Raw genomic sequence first — 15,282 nt, forward strand, 5'->3', positions numbered from 1 at the left:
TATCTCAAAGAGTTGTGGACGGATTCGAATGAAACCTTGTGGATGAGTTGGGTCAGTGACAAGAACAAGCCGATTAGAATTTGGAGGTCTGGATCCAGATCTGGCCTAGCAGTGGAATACAAAACATAAACTGTTCAGCGCGGTGGAGGTATATGTGCTCTACCAAGTGCTATTCTAGTAAACGGTACCTATGTTTTTATTATCTTGTGCCAACAACTCAGACCATTAGTTTTTTGCTGGAAATAGCAACTACATTTTTGCATGGAGCAGGTGAGGTATCATCAATACCCCGAACAGGTCAGAAATTCCTGCCGCAAGCCGGTTTGGGACAAAAACATTCCCACCACAAAAACACCACAAAATGTTGGGAATGATTGGGGTAGTATTGCAGTGTTTCATGAAAAACGCAACCCTATTAAAGTTGTGTAAAATATTAATCTTTTTAATACAAAATTATTTCTATTGCAGGTTTATATGAAGCAACGTGTGGAGAAAAAAACTGCAAACATCAGAGAGTCATACTGTTAATTTTGAAGATGGCATGGACAATTGAACAAAAGATCTTTATTGTGGAGTTTTATTTTGCCACAAAATACATTTAAACAGACTCAAACACGATTCCGAAAGAAATTCGAGATCAGATAAGCACCAGATAAGTCTGATAAATTTCGATTGATAAAGAGGTTTAAGTCCCATTGACAAGTACAAAATCTTAATTGCTCAAAGTCCGGTCGCCTGAGGACTGCAAGATCATGAGAAAACATTGAAGGACTGTGAAGCAGTTTTGAGGAGACCAGGAAATCGCTATGTCGTCGATCTCAAGAATTGAACTTATCAAGCAACCAAATAATTCTAAACCAGAAACTAAAATGCACTCGTATAGCATACAAGTGAAGCAAGAACTAACAGACAATGATAAACAACTTTGTGTGACGGTGTGAATGGTTTGAGGAAAAATGTATCAGGATCCAAATTTCTCTAGATCTAGAAGGTCTCAAGAAGGACAGATGTTGAATGGGCGCCATATTCTCCGGACCTCAGACTATTGACGACCTCAAAAATGCAATTGCCACCAACATCAAAGCTGTTCCTGTTGAGGAATGCAGCTATGTTAGACAACTTCACCAGGAGGATCCATTTGTGCCTGCTGCAGAAGAGCAACCGTTTAGAACATGTTTTGTGAACTGTCTTCTGAAATCACTGGTTTGATTTTTGGGTGTTACTTTATTCTACATGTTACAAAGCTTCTCATGTATAAGTTTCATATTGTTTAAATAGAGAATTTTAAAAAGTACAAAAACAAGTTTGGGGTTGCATTTTTTATGAAACACCCTATAGTAGTAGCAGTGGTAGTAGTAGTAGTAGTATATTGTAGTAGTAGTAGTAGTAGTAACAAGCGTTATGCCTAGGTCCCCCGTCGGTGAAGTGATGTGAGTTGACAAAGTGGAAGACGCAAGGCGGCCATCTTGGATTTTGACTTGGCGACCCAATTTTCAATAGCGTTCTTCCTTATGCCTAGATACACCCACACACCAGATTAGAAGTTGGTACTTCGCTTATTTTTCAAGATATTCCGCTCACAAGGTTCAGACATACATGGCGTCAGACATACATGGCGGCGGCCACCTTGGATTTTGACATGGGTTGCACACACACACCAAATTAGAATTCGGTCCTTCGCTTACGCACGCACGCATGCCCGCATGGACGGACACACGGACGGAGGGGAAAACCATAGTCCCCCTTTCGCTCCGCGGTGCGACGGGGGACAAAAATGAGGTTGAATAATAAATACATTAAAATAAAAAATAAATAAAAATGAGGGGGGACATTAAAATGAGCTTCGTCTGACCGACCAACCGTCCAATCGACCGAATGACTGACCAATCACCTGCCATGCACTTTTGTGAACACGATATTTCAAAAACCGTTCATCATTTAGCTTTGATATTGCTATTCTATTCCTCATGACATTATATCAACCCACTTAGATCACAGCGGAGATTGGCCAAAATATGTTGCCATCTCGGTAACTTGGTTTGTGTACGTGATGTTTCAAAAGCCGTTGAACATTTAGCTTTTATATTGCATATATCTGACTATTGCTGATGACATCACCTCAACCTGATTAGATCATGGCGGTGATTGGCCGAATTATGTTGCTATAGCAACCAGTCTTGGGTTGTGCACGCGATATTACAAAAACTGTTGAATATTTAGCTTTCATATTGCATATATCTGACTCTTCCTCATGACTTTATCTCAACCTGATTAGATCACGGCTGTGATTGGCTGAATTATGTTGTCATGGTAATCATCTTGGTAACTCGGCTTGAGTATCTGATATTTCAAAAAACGTGTTCAAGATTTAGCTTTCATATTACACAGATTTATTCCTCATACCACCCAAAAAAGGGGTACCTAAAGTATCAGCTCCTTGTTTATAAATAATATAAAACTGAAAAATAAGCCACTCAATTACAAACACAACTTTGGACTTTTCTTAAGATTCTTTAAAAGGAAAATAGATTGCTTGTTTGTAAAATATTTCAATGTCAGACTGGTTTAAAAGCCAGAGAACCCTTTTTGCTTACAATAAGCTGCCTTCTTTATATTAAGGAGAAAAGTGACAAACCAACTTTAGCACATGGCATAGAAAACATAAAGGTAATCTAAAAGCATCATTTCAAACTCATCGTGCTTGGAAATGAAACAACTACACACAGAGGGATCTTATATCCATATAAGAGCTACACTGGTTAAAACATCAAAGCAGCACAAAATAATTTACATCAGATCGTCACATGTAAAATCCGCATTCTAAGCATAAATAGTGATGGCAATGCATTCGAAGAGCTCAGCCCGTGCGTGTCCGTCGTTTTATTGCGTAAGTTTGTGCATTGCGTTTGTTGAATTGGCGCATCACGATGGGCATACCATAGATGGCGCCAGAAACCTCAGGTTGCACCGATCAGCCCATTTCCATTGCGTAAACAACCGACCTCGCATACAGAGAAGCCCCCACAATAACAGAGCAATCAGGATAACAAAACATCACCGCTCACAACCAGAGAAAGCGTATCCGTGAAACGCACAGTCCAGCGGCCAAAATAACCATGGATAAATGAATTTTCTGAGCATTATATGCACCATATATATGACGTCGGACTCGCCTATATTACTTTGTCTGCACGTGCTTCTTGTAGAGTATTTTAATTACCATGTGGGCCTGCATTGACGCAATTTAATGATAAATAAGCATGGCTTTTATCAAGGTGAATGCTGTGACTACGTACATACATGATTATTATTATTATGATACATACAGTTGCATGCAATTCAGATTTTTGCCTGACACATGCATTTTGCTGTGAAACCTCTTGTTCCTGGGGAAGGAAGCTGTACGAGGGAAAAGGCAATGATCCGAGAAGCCGTTTTGCGGTTCGCTGAGAAACGATTTCCCTCTGAACGTGACTTGCCCGGCACAGATTTCACTGCTTGACTGGCCGGAACTTAGCCCTTTGCCCGTCCCAGACTTAGCCCCTCGCCCATCCCAGACTTAGCCCCTTGCCCATCCCAGACTTAGCCCTTTGCCCGTCCCAGACTTAGCCCCTCGCCCGTCCCAGACTTAGCCCCTCGCCCATCCCAGACTTAGCCCCTTGCCAGTCCCAGACTTATCCCCTTGCCCATCCCAGACTTAGCCCCTTGCCCATCCCAGACTTAGCCCTTTGCCCGTCCCAGACTTAGCCCCTCGCCCGTCCCAGACTTAGCCCCTCGCCCATCCCAGACTTAGCCCCTTGCCAGTCCCAGACTTATCCCCTTGCCCATCCCAGACTTAGCCCCTTGCCAGTCCCAGACTTAGCCCCTCGCCCATCCCAGACTTAGCCCCTTGCCAGTCCCAGACTTAGCCCCTCGCCCATCCCAGACCTAGCCCCTTGCCAATCCCAGAGTTAGCCCCTTGCCCATCCCAGACTTAGCCCCTTTGGCCAGCCTAGACATAACCCCTACTAGGCTCTGACTTGGCCCCTTCCAGCTCAGACTTGGCCCTTCAATGGCTCAGACTTGGCCACTTACCCAGCTCGGATTTGGCTTCTTTCCTGGCACAGACTTGGCCCCTTACCCCGTCTGCACTTTGCCCCTTACTCCACCAGCACCTGCTCCCCTATCTAGTCCAGATTTGACGCCTTACCTGGCTCAGACTTGGCCCTTTTCCTGGACCTGGCCCATTACCTGGCCCGGACTTGGGCCCTTACCCAGCTCGGACTTGGCCGCTTGCATGAATCGGACAAAGCTCCTTGCCCAGCTTGTACTCAGCCCCTTCCCTGGTTCAGACTCAGCCCTACCCCAGGTTGGACTTGCCCCCTTAGCTGGTTCGGATTTAGGCCCATGCTTGGCCCAGACTTAGCCCCTTGCCCAGCCCAAGCTTGGCCCCTTATTCAGCTCAAACTTAGCCCCATGTTGAGCCCAGACTTAACGCCTTGCCCAGCCTTGATTTGGCTCCTTGCCCAGCCTGGACTTGGCCGCTTTCCCGGATCAGAATTGGCCCTTTGCCCAGTCCTGGCCCTAGCCCTTTACTTTACCATCTCACACTTGGCCCCTTACCCATCTCGGACTTGGCCCATTGCCTGGCTGAGACTTGGACCCTTACCATCTCAAACTTGGCCCCTTTCTGGACCCGGACTTATCCCTTTGTCTGGCCTGCACTTGCTGCTCCTCTGGCTCATACACTACGTGAATCGCCGCACAGTGTTAATACCAGTGCAGAAGTTCCAAATATGATTACAAAACTTGGCCAGGTCCATGTACATGCATCACAGACACCTCCAGCATCCTAGTCGGATTGATTAAAAAATACAAATAAAAATTGAAAAGCGTTCTGATATCTATTTGTCATATGGTTAATTCACATTTGTCTTTGTTTACAATGTTGGCGAAATATATCAAAAGTTTTTCAATGAAACAAAAGTGGTCATTTTCAATATTTGGGGAGAAGTAATCAAATTTTTCGAACTATTTTAAATTATAATAATTTTATCTACTTTTCTATATCAATAGCTATTTAAGCACACTTGTAAGAGCTTATTAATCTCTCCAATGCATGAGGTGTTATTGTAAATAAAAAAAACCTGACGTATTCCATATTTTACAATTCATCATTAAAAATAAAAATATCCGATTTCAAATAAATGGTGCAGGTTGCCACAAAGTTGAACTTCAGTGACTAAATCCCATTCATTTGTATAGACTGCGAGGCACATACGGAAATAAATAAATAATAAAACACGACTCGTGCTTTGGCTGGCAATGGATGCGGCAGGTACGAAAATGGGGAATCGGGCGATGTTAGAGCTCACGCCTTCAGGCTTTCGTCAGGGTGTCCATATGGCGATACCTATCCAAGATGCCAATCGCGGGCGCAGAAGCATTTTCTATCGTGGAAGCACCGGGCTATTTCTGGGGAAACGATGTGCCAGGAGCTGGCAAGTGGAGAGCTGGAAATAATAATAATAATAATGATAACAATAATAATAATAAAAAATGTATTCCCGAGCCGTCATTTCCAAACAGCGAAGCACCTCGGATGATATTGCGACTACGATAGTGGGTGAAGCCTCCGATGAAGTGGCAGCGAAAGGCATTTCGGGTGTGAGCGCTGTTGAAGCGGCGATGCAAGAGGTGGAGCCCACAGGATGTCGTGCCCTCCAGGCTCCGCTTATCGCTCTCTCTCTCTCTCTCTCTCTCTCTCTCTCTCTCTCTCTCTCTCTCTCTCTCTCTCTCTCTCTCTCTCTCTCTCGTGGCCTCAAGATGCATTCCTGCAGTTCCCTCACTCATTCTCCATATGCTTCGCCTGTTTAACTTTCCACTAATCCATAACATCATCTGGCTAATTAGAATGTTATCCCTACTCTTGTGCTTTCTGTCCTCTCGATATGTCCGTATACCTTTATCATTGTACCTAAACTTGATTATGTGTCTCGATCAAAAACTTTTCCAGGCATCAATAACTGATTCGTTGAGGCAAATTCCAAATTCCTGTCCTGACGGATGAGCAGGCAATGGCAAACTATGCAACATAATACTTGCAATGACTCTGTTTCGGTAGCTGTTCTGTCTGCACAGTATGGATATCAGAGGGAAAGAGATTAGGGGAAATAGAAGAGGGGAGGGAGAGCGCGGTCGATATCCCTTTATTATGTGTCAGCATCCCGACCCAGCTATGAACTGCATCCCTGTGTTTCACAGGCAGGGTTATTCATCAATGTGTGTGCCATCCCTCGAATGGATGTTAAACTGGACGTCCCGTCTGCTGGCATTGGTTGGTAGACATTAAAGATCCCACGGTGCCATTCATGAAGAGTAGGTGAGCCATTGCCGGCACCATGAACAAATTCCAAATTCCTACCCTCACTACTGTTGGGAAGGCAATCTAGTATAAATGATATAAACCAAGGAACTGCTTCAGCAGCATTGACATTCTATAACAGATCATGGTACATCAGAATATATATATATATATATATATAATGGCTGGTAGGATTGCCTAGAGGTACACACTCACCTCTAAGCCATCTAGCCTGGGTTTAAATCCCGACCCAACTCTAAACGGTCACCCTGGTGTTTCACAGGCAGGGTGATTCAAGGATGTGTGTGCCATCCCTTGGATGGACGTTAAACTGGGTGTCCCGTCTTTAAAGGTAAAGAGCACTGATAAGCATCCATGGGGAGGAGGAAATTTCTCCTTAAGAAATGCCCTGCTGAATGCAGTGAGAAAGACCGTACCATTGTTTTCACGTCACTGGTATCCAGAATGCCCTGCGAAGTGACGGCACTTCTCCTAATCTTAATGGCTGTGTTTGGCTCATCTAACAGTCCTGCGTGGTGTCTCGTGTATTTGTCTGTATGTCCATGTGTGTGTGGCAGCTCCGCTACATCGCCTTAGATCTGCAAAAAATAAAAATAAAAATAAATTGTAAGGTTATTCATTATTCAACTTATGGCCAAAAGAATCCAAGCTCAGAGGAACGTTTCAGTCGTATCTCTATACTGTGCACCAAACTTTTGCAATTGAAAACTCTGGAATCATAGGGATATTTATTTTACAATCTCATTATAAGAATTGCTCAAAGTGCAAGCCATTGATATCATACCAAGATAAATTCTTGTATGTCGGTTTGTTTGAATGTTTCTTAACATTGACACAAAGATTTCAGCACATTCGTGTCTGATTTCAGTCTAGATCTTCAATGGTACGTGGTCACGTGGTATAAACCACTGATTTCAGGTGCAGCCAAAGAAACTAGAACGGCAGTCTTCTTCGTCGTGACATCGACTGATTTCACTCCGCCAACATTATTACATCATTATACTTGTAACAAGTTTGATTATAATCCCTTCACCTGTTCTCGAGTATCACATTTTTACCTGACATGACCTCTGACGCCAAAATCTAATCAGTTCGTCTTTCGATCATAATATATACGAATACCAAACTGGGTCAAAATCCCATCACTGGCTCACAATAAATATCCTGGTAACAGGATTTATACCAAACTAGCCGAAAACACCCGGCGTTGCCCGGGTTCTTTTTGCATGAATTTACTACTATAATTCAGCTTTTACTCGCGGCCGTAGAAGATTGCCTACTATAATTCAGCTCAGCTTTTAATTGTGAAATGGGCCCACCCCGGCCGAGGCGGCCCGACCGGCCTCGCCACTTAGCCTATAACCTTCCCGGGGCCCGTCCCGACATTTTTGGTTCTTTGTGAATGAATTTACTACTATAATTCAGCTTTTACTCACGGCCGTAGAAGATTGACTACTATAATTCAGCTCATCTTTTAATTGTGAAATGGGCGCAGCCCGGCCAAAGCGGCGTGACCGGCCTCGCCACCTCGCCTAAAACCTTCCCGGGGCCCGTCCCGACATTTTTTGTTTTAGAGGTTTCCTCCTATCTTTCACCATTCAGGAGATTAGCGCGTGCAGACAAACAAACAAGCAAACAAAAACTTTCATTTATATATATAGATAGAAGATAGATATGACTTCTGACCTTTGTCCCCCAAATCGAATCAGTTCATCTTTACCTCATTATACATACCTGCACCAAGTTTGATTTAAATTCTTTCAACCGTTCTCAATTTATTGCGGGAACGAATACCTACGTCAGACAGCCGGACGGACGGACAGACAGCCGGCCGGACGGACAACCCAAAAACATAATGTCTTCGGCGACTTCGTCGACAGAGGCATATAAACGTCAAGTGGCGTTAAAATCTGGACCACATGGAGGCCATTCTATCGATCCAGGAAGCATCGTCCGTCATCCACCACAGAGGCATCGTCTAAAAAATAAGAAATCATAAGGTTATTAAATATGAAACTAGAACGGCACTCAGTAGAGAGCATACATACCTCCGCCTGGTTGGCCAATGGTGAATGGTGAATGGTGAATTCACTCAATGGTGAAGAATCACTTAAAATTTTCTGCTAGCTGGATCCGGATCTTAACCGAAATTGAATCGATTCTTCCTTGTCACACACACAACATGTCCAACAAGTTTCGTCCAAATCCATCTATAACTTGTTGAGATATCCCGCTATGTATCGTTTTTGGCCCCATCTCCCAATGGTGAAGAATCACTTGAAAATTAAATAATTCTCATATCCGAATCCATATTCAGATCTTCACCAAAATCGAATCGAATCATCCTAGTCACACATCCAAAATGTCCACCAAGTTTCGTCCAAATCCGTCCACAACTTTTTGAGATATCCTGCTATGTATCGTTTTTGGCCCAATCTCCCAATGGTGAAGAATCACTTAAAAAATTCTAGTAGCCGAATCCGAATCCGGATCTTCACTAAAGTCTAATCATTTCGTCCTTGTCACATGCGCTACGTATCTGCCAAATTTCGTCCGAATCCGTCAGCAACTTTTTGAGATATTTTGTTCACAAACCGACAAACGGACAAACAAACAAACAGACAGGGGTGAAAACATAACCTCCATTTACCTTTGCTGGTGGAGGTAAATATTTGATATTGACAGGGTTGGAGTTTGAACTTTTCGGTTTGAATCCATGTAGTGGATACAGTGGCCCAAATTGTCCGCTCTGAGTGCGCATCATGTTGAGTGTTTGGGTTTGGGGAGGGAGGTGCAGAGGTAGTTTGTAGTTGGCTCTATAGGAGAGGGTGTGAAGAGAGTAGTGCACGATATAACCAACAAGAAAAGTTTATAAAAGCCAAGGCACGACGTCACGTGTTCCTTGAAATGGATCTCAATGGATCTCAATCTGCACCTTGAAACTTTATTCTGTAAAAAAAGAAACGTGTAATAATAAATCAAATGGCATTGATAATGAAAGTAAACAACTCACTGTGCAAAGCGGGCATTTTTAGAGTGGACAGACAGACAAAGCCCGATCATTTAGCTGATCCTTTGTCAGGTTCCCATGTGTGTGAGATGAAGCGAGGAGAGCACTCACTACACTCTACAGGCATGGAAGAGCACACAGGGCAAACATGTTAGTCTTCATAACGTGCTCGCGTCGATCATGAACAAATAGATCATGTGGTAAAGTAGTGTGGTAAAGTCGTGACTTGTGGTAATAAACGGATAATGTGGTAAAGTAGTGAGTGATGTGTGGTAATAATTGGATCATGTCGTACAGTCGTGAGTGATCTGTGGTAAGAAATGGATCATGTGGTAAAGTTGTGAGGTAAAGTAGTGAGCGACGTATGGTAAGAAATTGATCATGAGGTAAAGTCGTGAGTGACCTGTGGTGAGAAATGGATGATGTGGTAAAGTAGTGAATAACCTGTGATAATAAATGGATCATGTAGTAAAGTTGTGTGGTAAAGTAGTGAGTGATATGTGGTAAGAAATGGATCATGTGGTAAAGTTGTGTGGTAAAGTAGTGAGCGATGTGTGGTAAGAAATGGATCATGTGGTAAAGTTGTGTGGTAAAGTAGTGAGCGATGTCGGGTAAGAAATGGATCATGACGTAAAGTTGTGTGGTAAAGTAGTGAGCGATGTGGGGTAAGAAATGGATCATGTGGTAAAGTTGTGTGGTAAAGTAGTGAGCGATGTGGGTAAGAAATGGATCATGACGTAAAGTTGTGAGGTAAAGTAGTGAGCGACGTATGGTAAGAAATTGATCATGAGGTAAAGTCGTGAGTGACTTGTGGTGAGAAATGGATGATGTGGTAAAGTCGTGTGATAAAAACGTGAATAACCTGTGATAATAAATGGATCACGTGGTAAAGTTGTGTGGTAAAGTAGAGTGATATGTGGTAAGAAATGGATCATGTGGTAAAGTTGTGTGGTAAAGTAGTGAGCGACGTGTGATAATAAATGGAGCATGTGGTAAAGTTGTATGGTAAAGTAGTGAATAACCTGTGATAATAAATGGATCATGTGGTAAAGTTGTGTGGTAAAGTAGTGAGCGATGTGTGGTAAGAAATGGATCATGTGGTAAAGTTGTGTGGTAAAGTAGTGAGCGATGTGGGGTAAGAAATGGATCATGACGTAAAGTTGTGTGGTAAAGTAGTGAGCGATGTGGGGTAAGAAATGGATCATGAGGTAAAGTTGTGTGGTAAAGTAGTGAGCGATGTATGGTAAGAAATGGATCATGAGGCAAAGTTGTGTGGTGAAGTAGTGAGCGCTGTGGGGTAAGAAATGGATCATGAGGTAAAGTTGTGTGGTAAAGTAGTGAGTGATGTGGGGTAAGAAATGGATCATGAGGTAAAGTTGTGTGGTAAAGTAGTGAATAACCTGTGATAATAAATGGATCATGTGGAAAAGTTGTGTGGTAAAGTAGTGAGCGACGTGTGGTAAGAAATGGATCATGTGGTAAAGTTGTGTGGTAAAGTAGTGAAGCGATGTGGGGTAAGAAATGGATCATGAGGTAAAGTTGTGTGGTAAAGTAGTGAATAACCTGTGATAATAAATGGATCATGTGGTAAAGTTGTGTGGTAAAGTAGTGAGCGACGTGTGGTAAGAAATGGATCATGAGGTAAAGTCGTGAGTGACGTGTGGTAATAAATGGATAATGTGGTAAAGTAGTGAATGACCTGTGAAAAGAAATGGATCATGTGGTAAAGTAGTGAGTGACTTGTGGTAAGAAATGGTTCATGTGGTAAAGTCATGTGGTAAAGTCGTGTGGTAAAGTAGTGAGCGACGTGTGGTAAGAAATGGATCATGTGGTAAAGTTGTGTGGTAAAGTAGTGAAGCGATGTGGGGTAAGAAATGGATCATGAGGTAAAGTTGTGTGGTAAAGTAGTGAATAACCTGTGATAATAAATGGATCATGTGGTAAAGTTGTGTGGTAAAGTAGTGAGCGACGTGTGGTAAGAAATGGATCATGAGGTAAAGTCGTGAGTGACGTGTGGTAATAAATGGATAATGTGGTAAAGTAGTGAATGACCTGTGAAAAGAAATGGATCATGTGGTAAAGTAGTGAGTGACTTGTGGTAAGAAATGGTTCATGTGGTAAAGTCATGTGGTAAAGTCGTGTGGTAAAGTCGTGAGTGACCTGTGGTAAAATGAAAATACATACATACATCGTTCGATCGGCGTGTTTTGTTTAAAACCCGAATTGTGTCACATAACAATCCTAAACCGCAGAATAGAATGACCCGTAACCGAGGAAGCAGCGAGGAGCACCCGGTGTTCTGGCAAATATCGTCCCCCGAAAAGAAAATAAACACCAAAGCGCGTGAGGCCTCGCATCGCCGTCGCTCATTGGCCGGCATGATGCATCAAGCCCGCAATGCACTCTTTGATTGGTCGATTACCTCACGAGAAGGGGGCTTGAGCACTCGCCGAGCACCTGAAACAAAAGAGCGCGGTTCAGGTTGGGGGTGGGGAACCCCGCGAGGACAAAACGCCCGCAACTCACGTCTTGTGCACACGGCGCTGGATAACCGAACCGCCGGTACACAATGACGGAATTCTGGGTCGGGTAAACGGGGAAAAACACAAACAATCGTGCGGGACAAAGAATGATATAAAATCCGTCGAGTACGTTAGTTTAGTTGTGCGCGCGGCCGTGCGCGCCGTGGGTGGGGGAGTAGCGCGAGAAACCCGAGCCACCGTGTGTCGGTGGGGGCTGGGGGCGGGCGGAGCGGGCGGAGCCATGGCCCGGATGCGGTGCGGAAGGAGACGCGGGAAGATGGCGCGCGGTGAGGGAGCGCGCGGGTCGAGCGCGAAACGCGTCTAGATCGGCCGAGCGAGCACCGCCGTCGTCCGCCTCGGACACCCTGCCCACCGGTCCGCCCTCTCACCGGATAGCCTGCCCGCCTGCTTGCCCTGGGACTTATGGTGCGCGCTGCCGCACGGACAGACGCGCGAAGAAGGGAAGAAAGGCGGAAGGCGGAAGGTACGAAGGAGGGGTTTGCATGGGCAGGGATCCCGAGGGATGCTGAGCACGAGCACCACGGCACACGTACATACGCGCGCACGTGTTGTCGCGTGCGTTGATGTGTAGGGTGCGTGTCGGTGCCTTTTCCTCCTAACGTGCCCTTCGGTGCGGCGACACGAGCGTGGCCGTTAAAGTGTTAGTGCGGAGCGCGTGCGGTACTTTTTCAAGGTGCGCGATGCTGTGCCAGGTAACTGTACCGCGCACTTTCCTAATCGTTTACCTTGTCGTCACTCGGTGTCCCGTTCCGTTATCCCGCACGCCGTCTCCCCCCGCCCGTGCCTGCGGCGCCGCTCGCACGCGCTCGCACGCGCGCCGCCGTCATTCACTCTTGCGGTACACCTCACCTCTGCCGCGCACCCTACCTGTCCGCGCACCCTACCTGTCCGCGCTGCAGGCTGTCCCCTCGTCTGTCAATCGTTCCCCAGCGTCGTTGCGTTTGTTGCTTTGAATCTCTCACGCCCGCACTTTGTCGCCTCCACAACAAACTTTTGTTTATCTTTCCGCAAGCGCTGCTAGTTTACCTGTGCCGTTTGCCAATTCCCCAGGGATTTTCATTCATGCGCTTGTTAATCGTACAGGTGTGGGAGACCTGCACACCACTTCGTTGGGAGCACGTGCCGCCTTTTCTTTTTGTTTGTTTGTTTGTTTCCCGCGCTCCCGTCGCGTGTTCACCTGTGTTTATCGTCGGTGAATAACGTGCATTGTTGTTGTTTCCTCGCATAGTATGTGATAGACACGAATGAAATACAATTATACTAATTATTATAATCGCTCGTACGGACGCGTTTGCACAGCACACGTAGTTTTCATTTTGGAGTGGAGGGAAACATTCAAACTACATCTATATCTATATATATATACATATACACGGTTGTGTTGGTGTAATTATTATTTATTATTTATTTCATATTTTATTTCCCCCACCACGCGTACACACCTGCTTCTCGACTTTCCCCCCGCGTCTCTTTCTCTCTTTTTAGGGGGTCGCGTAACTTATTAAAAATGAATCACCCGGTACAGCGAATGGCCGCCATAGGGACGGATAAAGAACTGAATGACCTGCTGGATTTCAGCGCGGTAAGCACAGCGCGGTAAGCACGGCGCGCGCGCTGGAGTGAATGCGGTGCCGGCTTTCCGTACACCTGTACGGGCTCGGACATCCCTGTAGCCCCCGTCCCTCCCCCCCCCCCCCTCCCCGCGCCACGTGGGCTCTCGAGGCTGCAGAACAAGCTTGTTTTCTGCAGCATATACAGTATGTGTTCAAGTACACACAGCACGCGTGCTCTTTCGGTCGCATGCACCTTTGCGCGTTGTTGTTTGTAAGTGACACGCTTTAGTTGTTTTGGATCGGCCATCTAGGAAAGGTTTTGATATGTTTGCGGGGAAGGAGGGATGGAGCTGTAGCTTGCTGTGCGGAGGGGTAGGGTTAGGGGGATTTGGGGTGTAGGAGATGGAAGTGGAGGGTGGATGGTGGCTTTATTGACACTCGGTCGGAATCAAGTACGTATAAGCAATCGACGTACCTTTCTTGCCTCTTGGTTGCTTAAAAACGCCGGAATAAACACTGGACCTAGGTACGTTATACCTGGTGTTGACCTAATGGTTAGAGTGGTGGGCTTGGGATCCTAAGGTCTTGAGCTCGAATCCCGTTCTGCTGTTGAATTAATACCAGGTGGGGTTGACTCAGCCTGTCATCCTTCCAAGATCAGCGAAATGAGTACCAGGGTACTGGGTGCTCCCTCAAGGAGGTTGGTGGCAGGATTTGCACTGCGGCTGCCGCAAAAATACCTCATTCCGTAGCACACCCAATGGTGTGTGGGATGGTGCTGAGGAGTCGTCCAAGGACACAGCGATGTGCTGATCCAGCGTATGCTCTCATATATATGTATATACGTATATACAGTATATATATATTCACTCCTTCCCCTCCCGAACCCCCAATATTTTTTATAATACATGAATGTAGCCTTAAGAACGTTGTGATTAACTTTGCAGAGTTCAGCTTCTGCGGGTGGTGGCCTCTCACCAGCCCTGCGTACGAAACTTCTTGCTGTCGCGAAGGAAGCGATAAAAGAAATTTCAAAAAAACGGCAAACTCTACGATAAACGCTCTGAAGGGATAAAAAAAAAAATCCTTAAAACTTATTGGTCATTCGCACAAAAAAAAATCAATTTGAACAAAGTGTGACGGACTCCTTGGCATTGCAGCTTATACCACCTGACTGAATAAAGTGACAAAATAACATTTGAAATCTTCGGTTGTCTTTCTTTTGTCTGTTTTCTTTTTGGTGCAGTTTTCCTTTTATTTCCGTCTATGATATGTTCACTTCATATTCATTTATATATGATATGTTCACTTCGACACAGTCACTGCCGTGAGACGAGGAGCAAGATTTGCTTAAACCGCTCTCCCCCACGCCTCTCCCCTCCACCCCTAATCCTATTCCGTGGTCGAAACCGCAGCACACACTTCGCATAATTTAGTGGTTAAAATGTAGATTTGTTGACATTTTCTGGAATGCTGCTTTGAGCACACGCACCCACACCCACACACACAAACACACACGCACGCACGTCCCATACAAACGAGCCGAGCCGTGGCTCTGTCCATTTCGGTACTTGCGGAATGCATGTCCTGCATGGTCTAGAGAGCGTCGTGCTGCTTTGTGCTGAATGACGGAATCCGAGGCCTCACAGTTACTCACGGCACGCTGCTTTTGGCCCGCGCCATGGGCCACTGAAGGCTAGATGCGTCTGGTCTGGCTTGCGATTCCTCCGCTGCCTTTGTGTGTCTGTGCTGCCGTTAAATTCCTCTTTTATTCCTCACGCTCCCCTCCCTCCCTTGCCCACCCTTCCGTAC

General features: G+C 45.3%; 1 protein-coding gene and 1 long non-coding RNA gene across 6 annotated transcripts in view; one reads left to right on the forward strand and one right to left on the reverse strand.

Moving 5' to 3' along the window:
• Positions 1 to 421: 421 nt before the first annotated feature.
• Positions 422 to 12,097, reverse strand: LOC137421698 (uncharacterized). Of its 4 annotated transcripts, XR_010983390.2 has the most exons (5): positions 12,027 to 12,097; positions 11,797 to 11,831; positions 9,378 to 9,491; positions 9,015 to 9,180; positions 562 to 1,147 (listed from the first exon to the last, which is right to left on the reverse strand). It is a non-coding gene; the product is annotated as an uncharacterized LOC137421698 (long non-coding RNA). The 4 variants fall into 4 exon arrangements; XR_013622683.1 differs by lacking the exons at positions 9,015 to 9,180; positions 11,797 to 11,831; positions 12,027 to 12,097 and adding an exon at positions 11,563 to 11,694 and having other exon boundaries at positions 422 to 1,515; XR_013622684.1 differs by lacking the exons at positions 9,015 to 9,180; positions 11,797 to 11,831; positions 12,027 to 12,097 and adding an exon at positions 11,563 to 11,715 and having other exon boundaries at positions 562 to 1,090.
• A 34-nt stretch (positions 12,098 to 12,131) lies between these two features.
• The window catches only part of TCF12 (transcription factor 12), a 447,272-nt gene continuing 444,121 nt past the window's right edge, over positions 12,132 to 15,282 (forward strand). Inside the window, exon 1 of one of the 2 annotated variants that reach the window (XM_078773420.1) lies at positions 12,132 to 12,380. Coding sequence is in view for 1 of the 2 variants with exons in the window: in XM_078773418.1 (XP_078629544.1) it covers positions 12,598 to 12,609 (12 nt within the window). In the remaining variant the exon portion in view is untranslated. Of the gene's footprint in view, positions 12,381 to 12,532; positions 12,610 to 15,282 lie in introns of those variants that run through there. The other variant, XM_078773418.1, reaches the window with a different exon arrangement.

The sequence above is a fragment of the Myxine glutinosa genome, chromosome 2 (assembly GCF_964187855.1).
Source record: "Myxine glutinosa chromosome 2, kmMyxGlut1.1, whole genome shotgun sequence".
NCBI lineage: Eukaryota > Metazoa > Chordata > Myxini > Myxiniformes > Myxinidae > Myxine > Myxine glutinosa.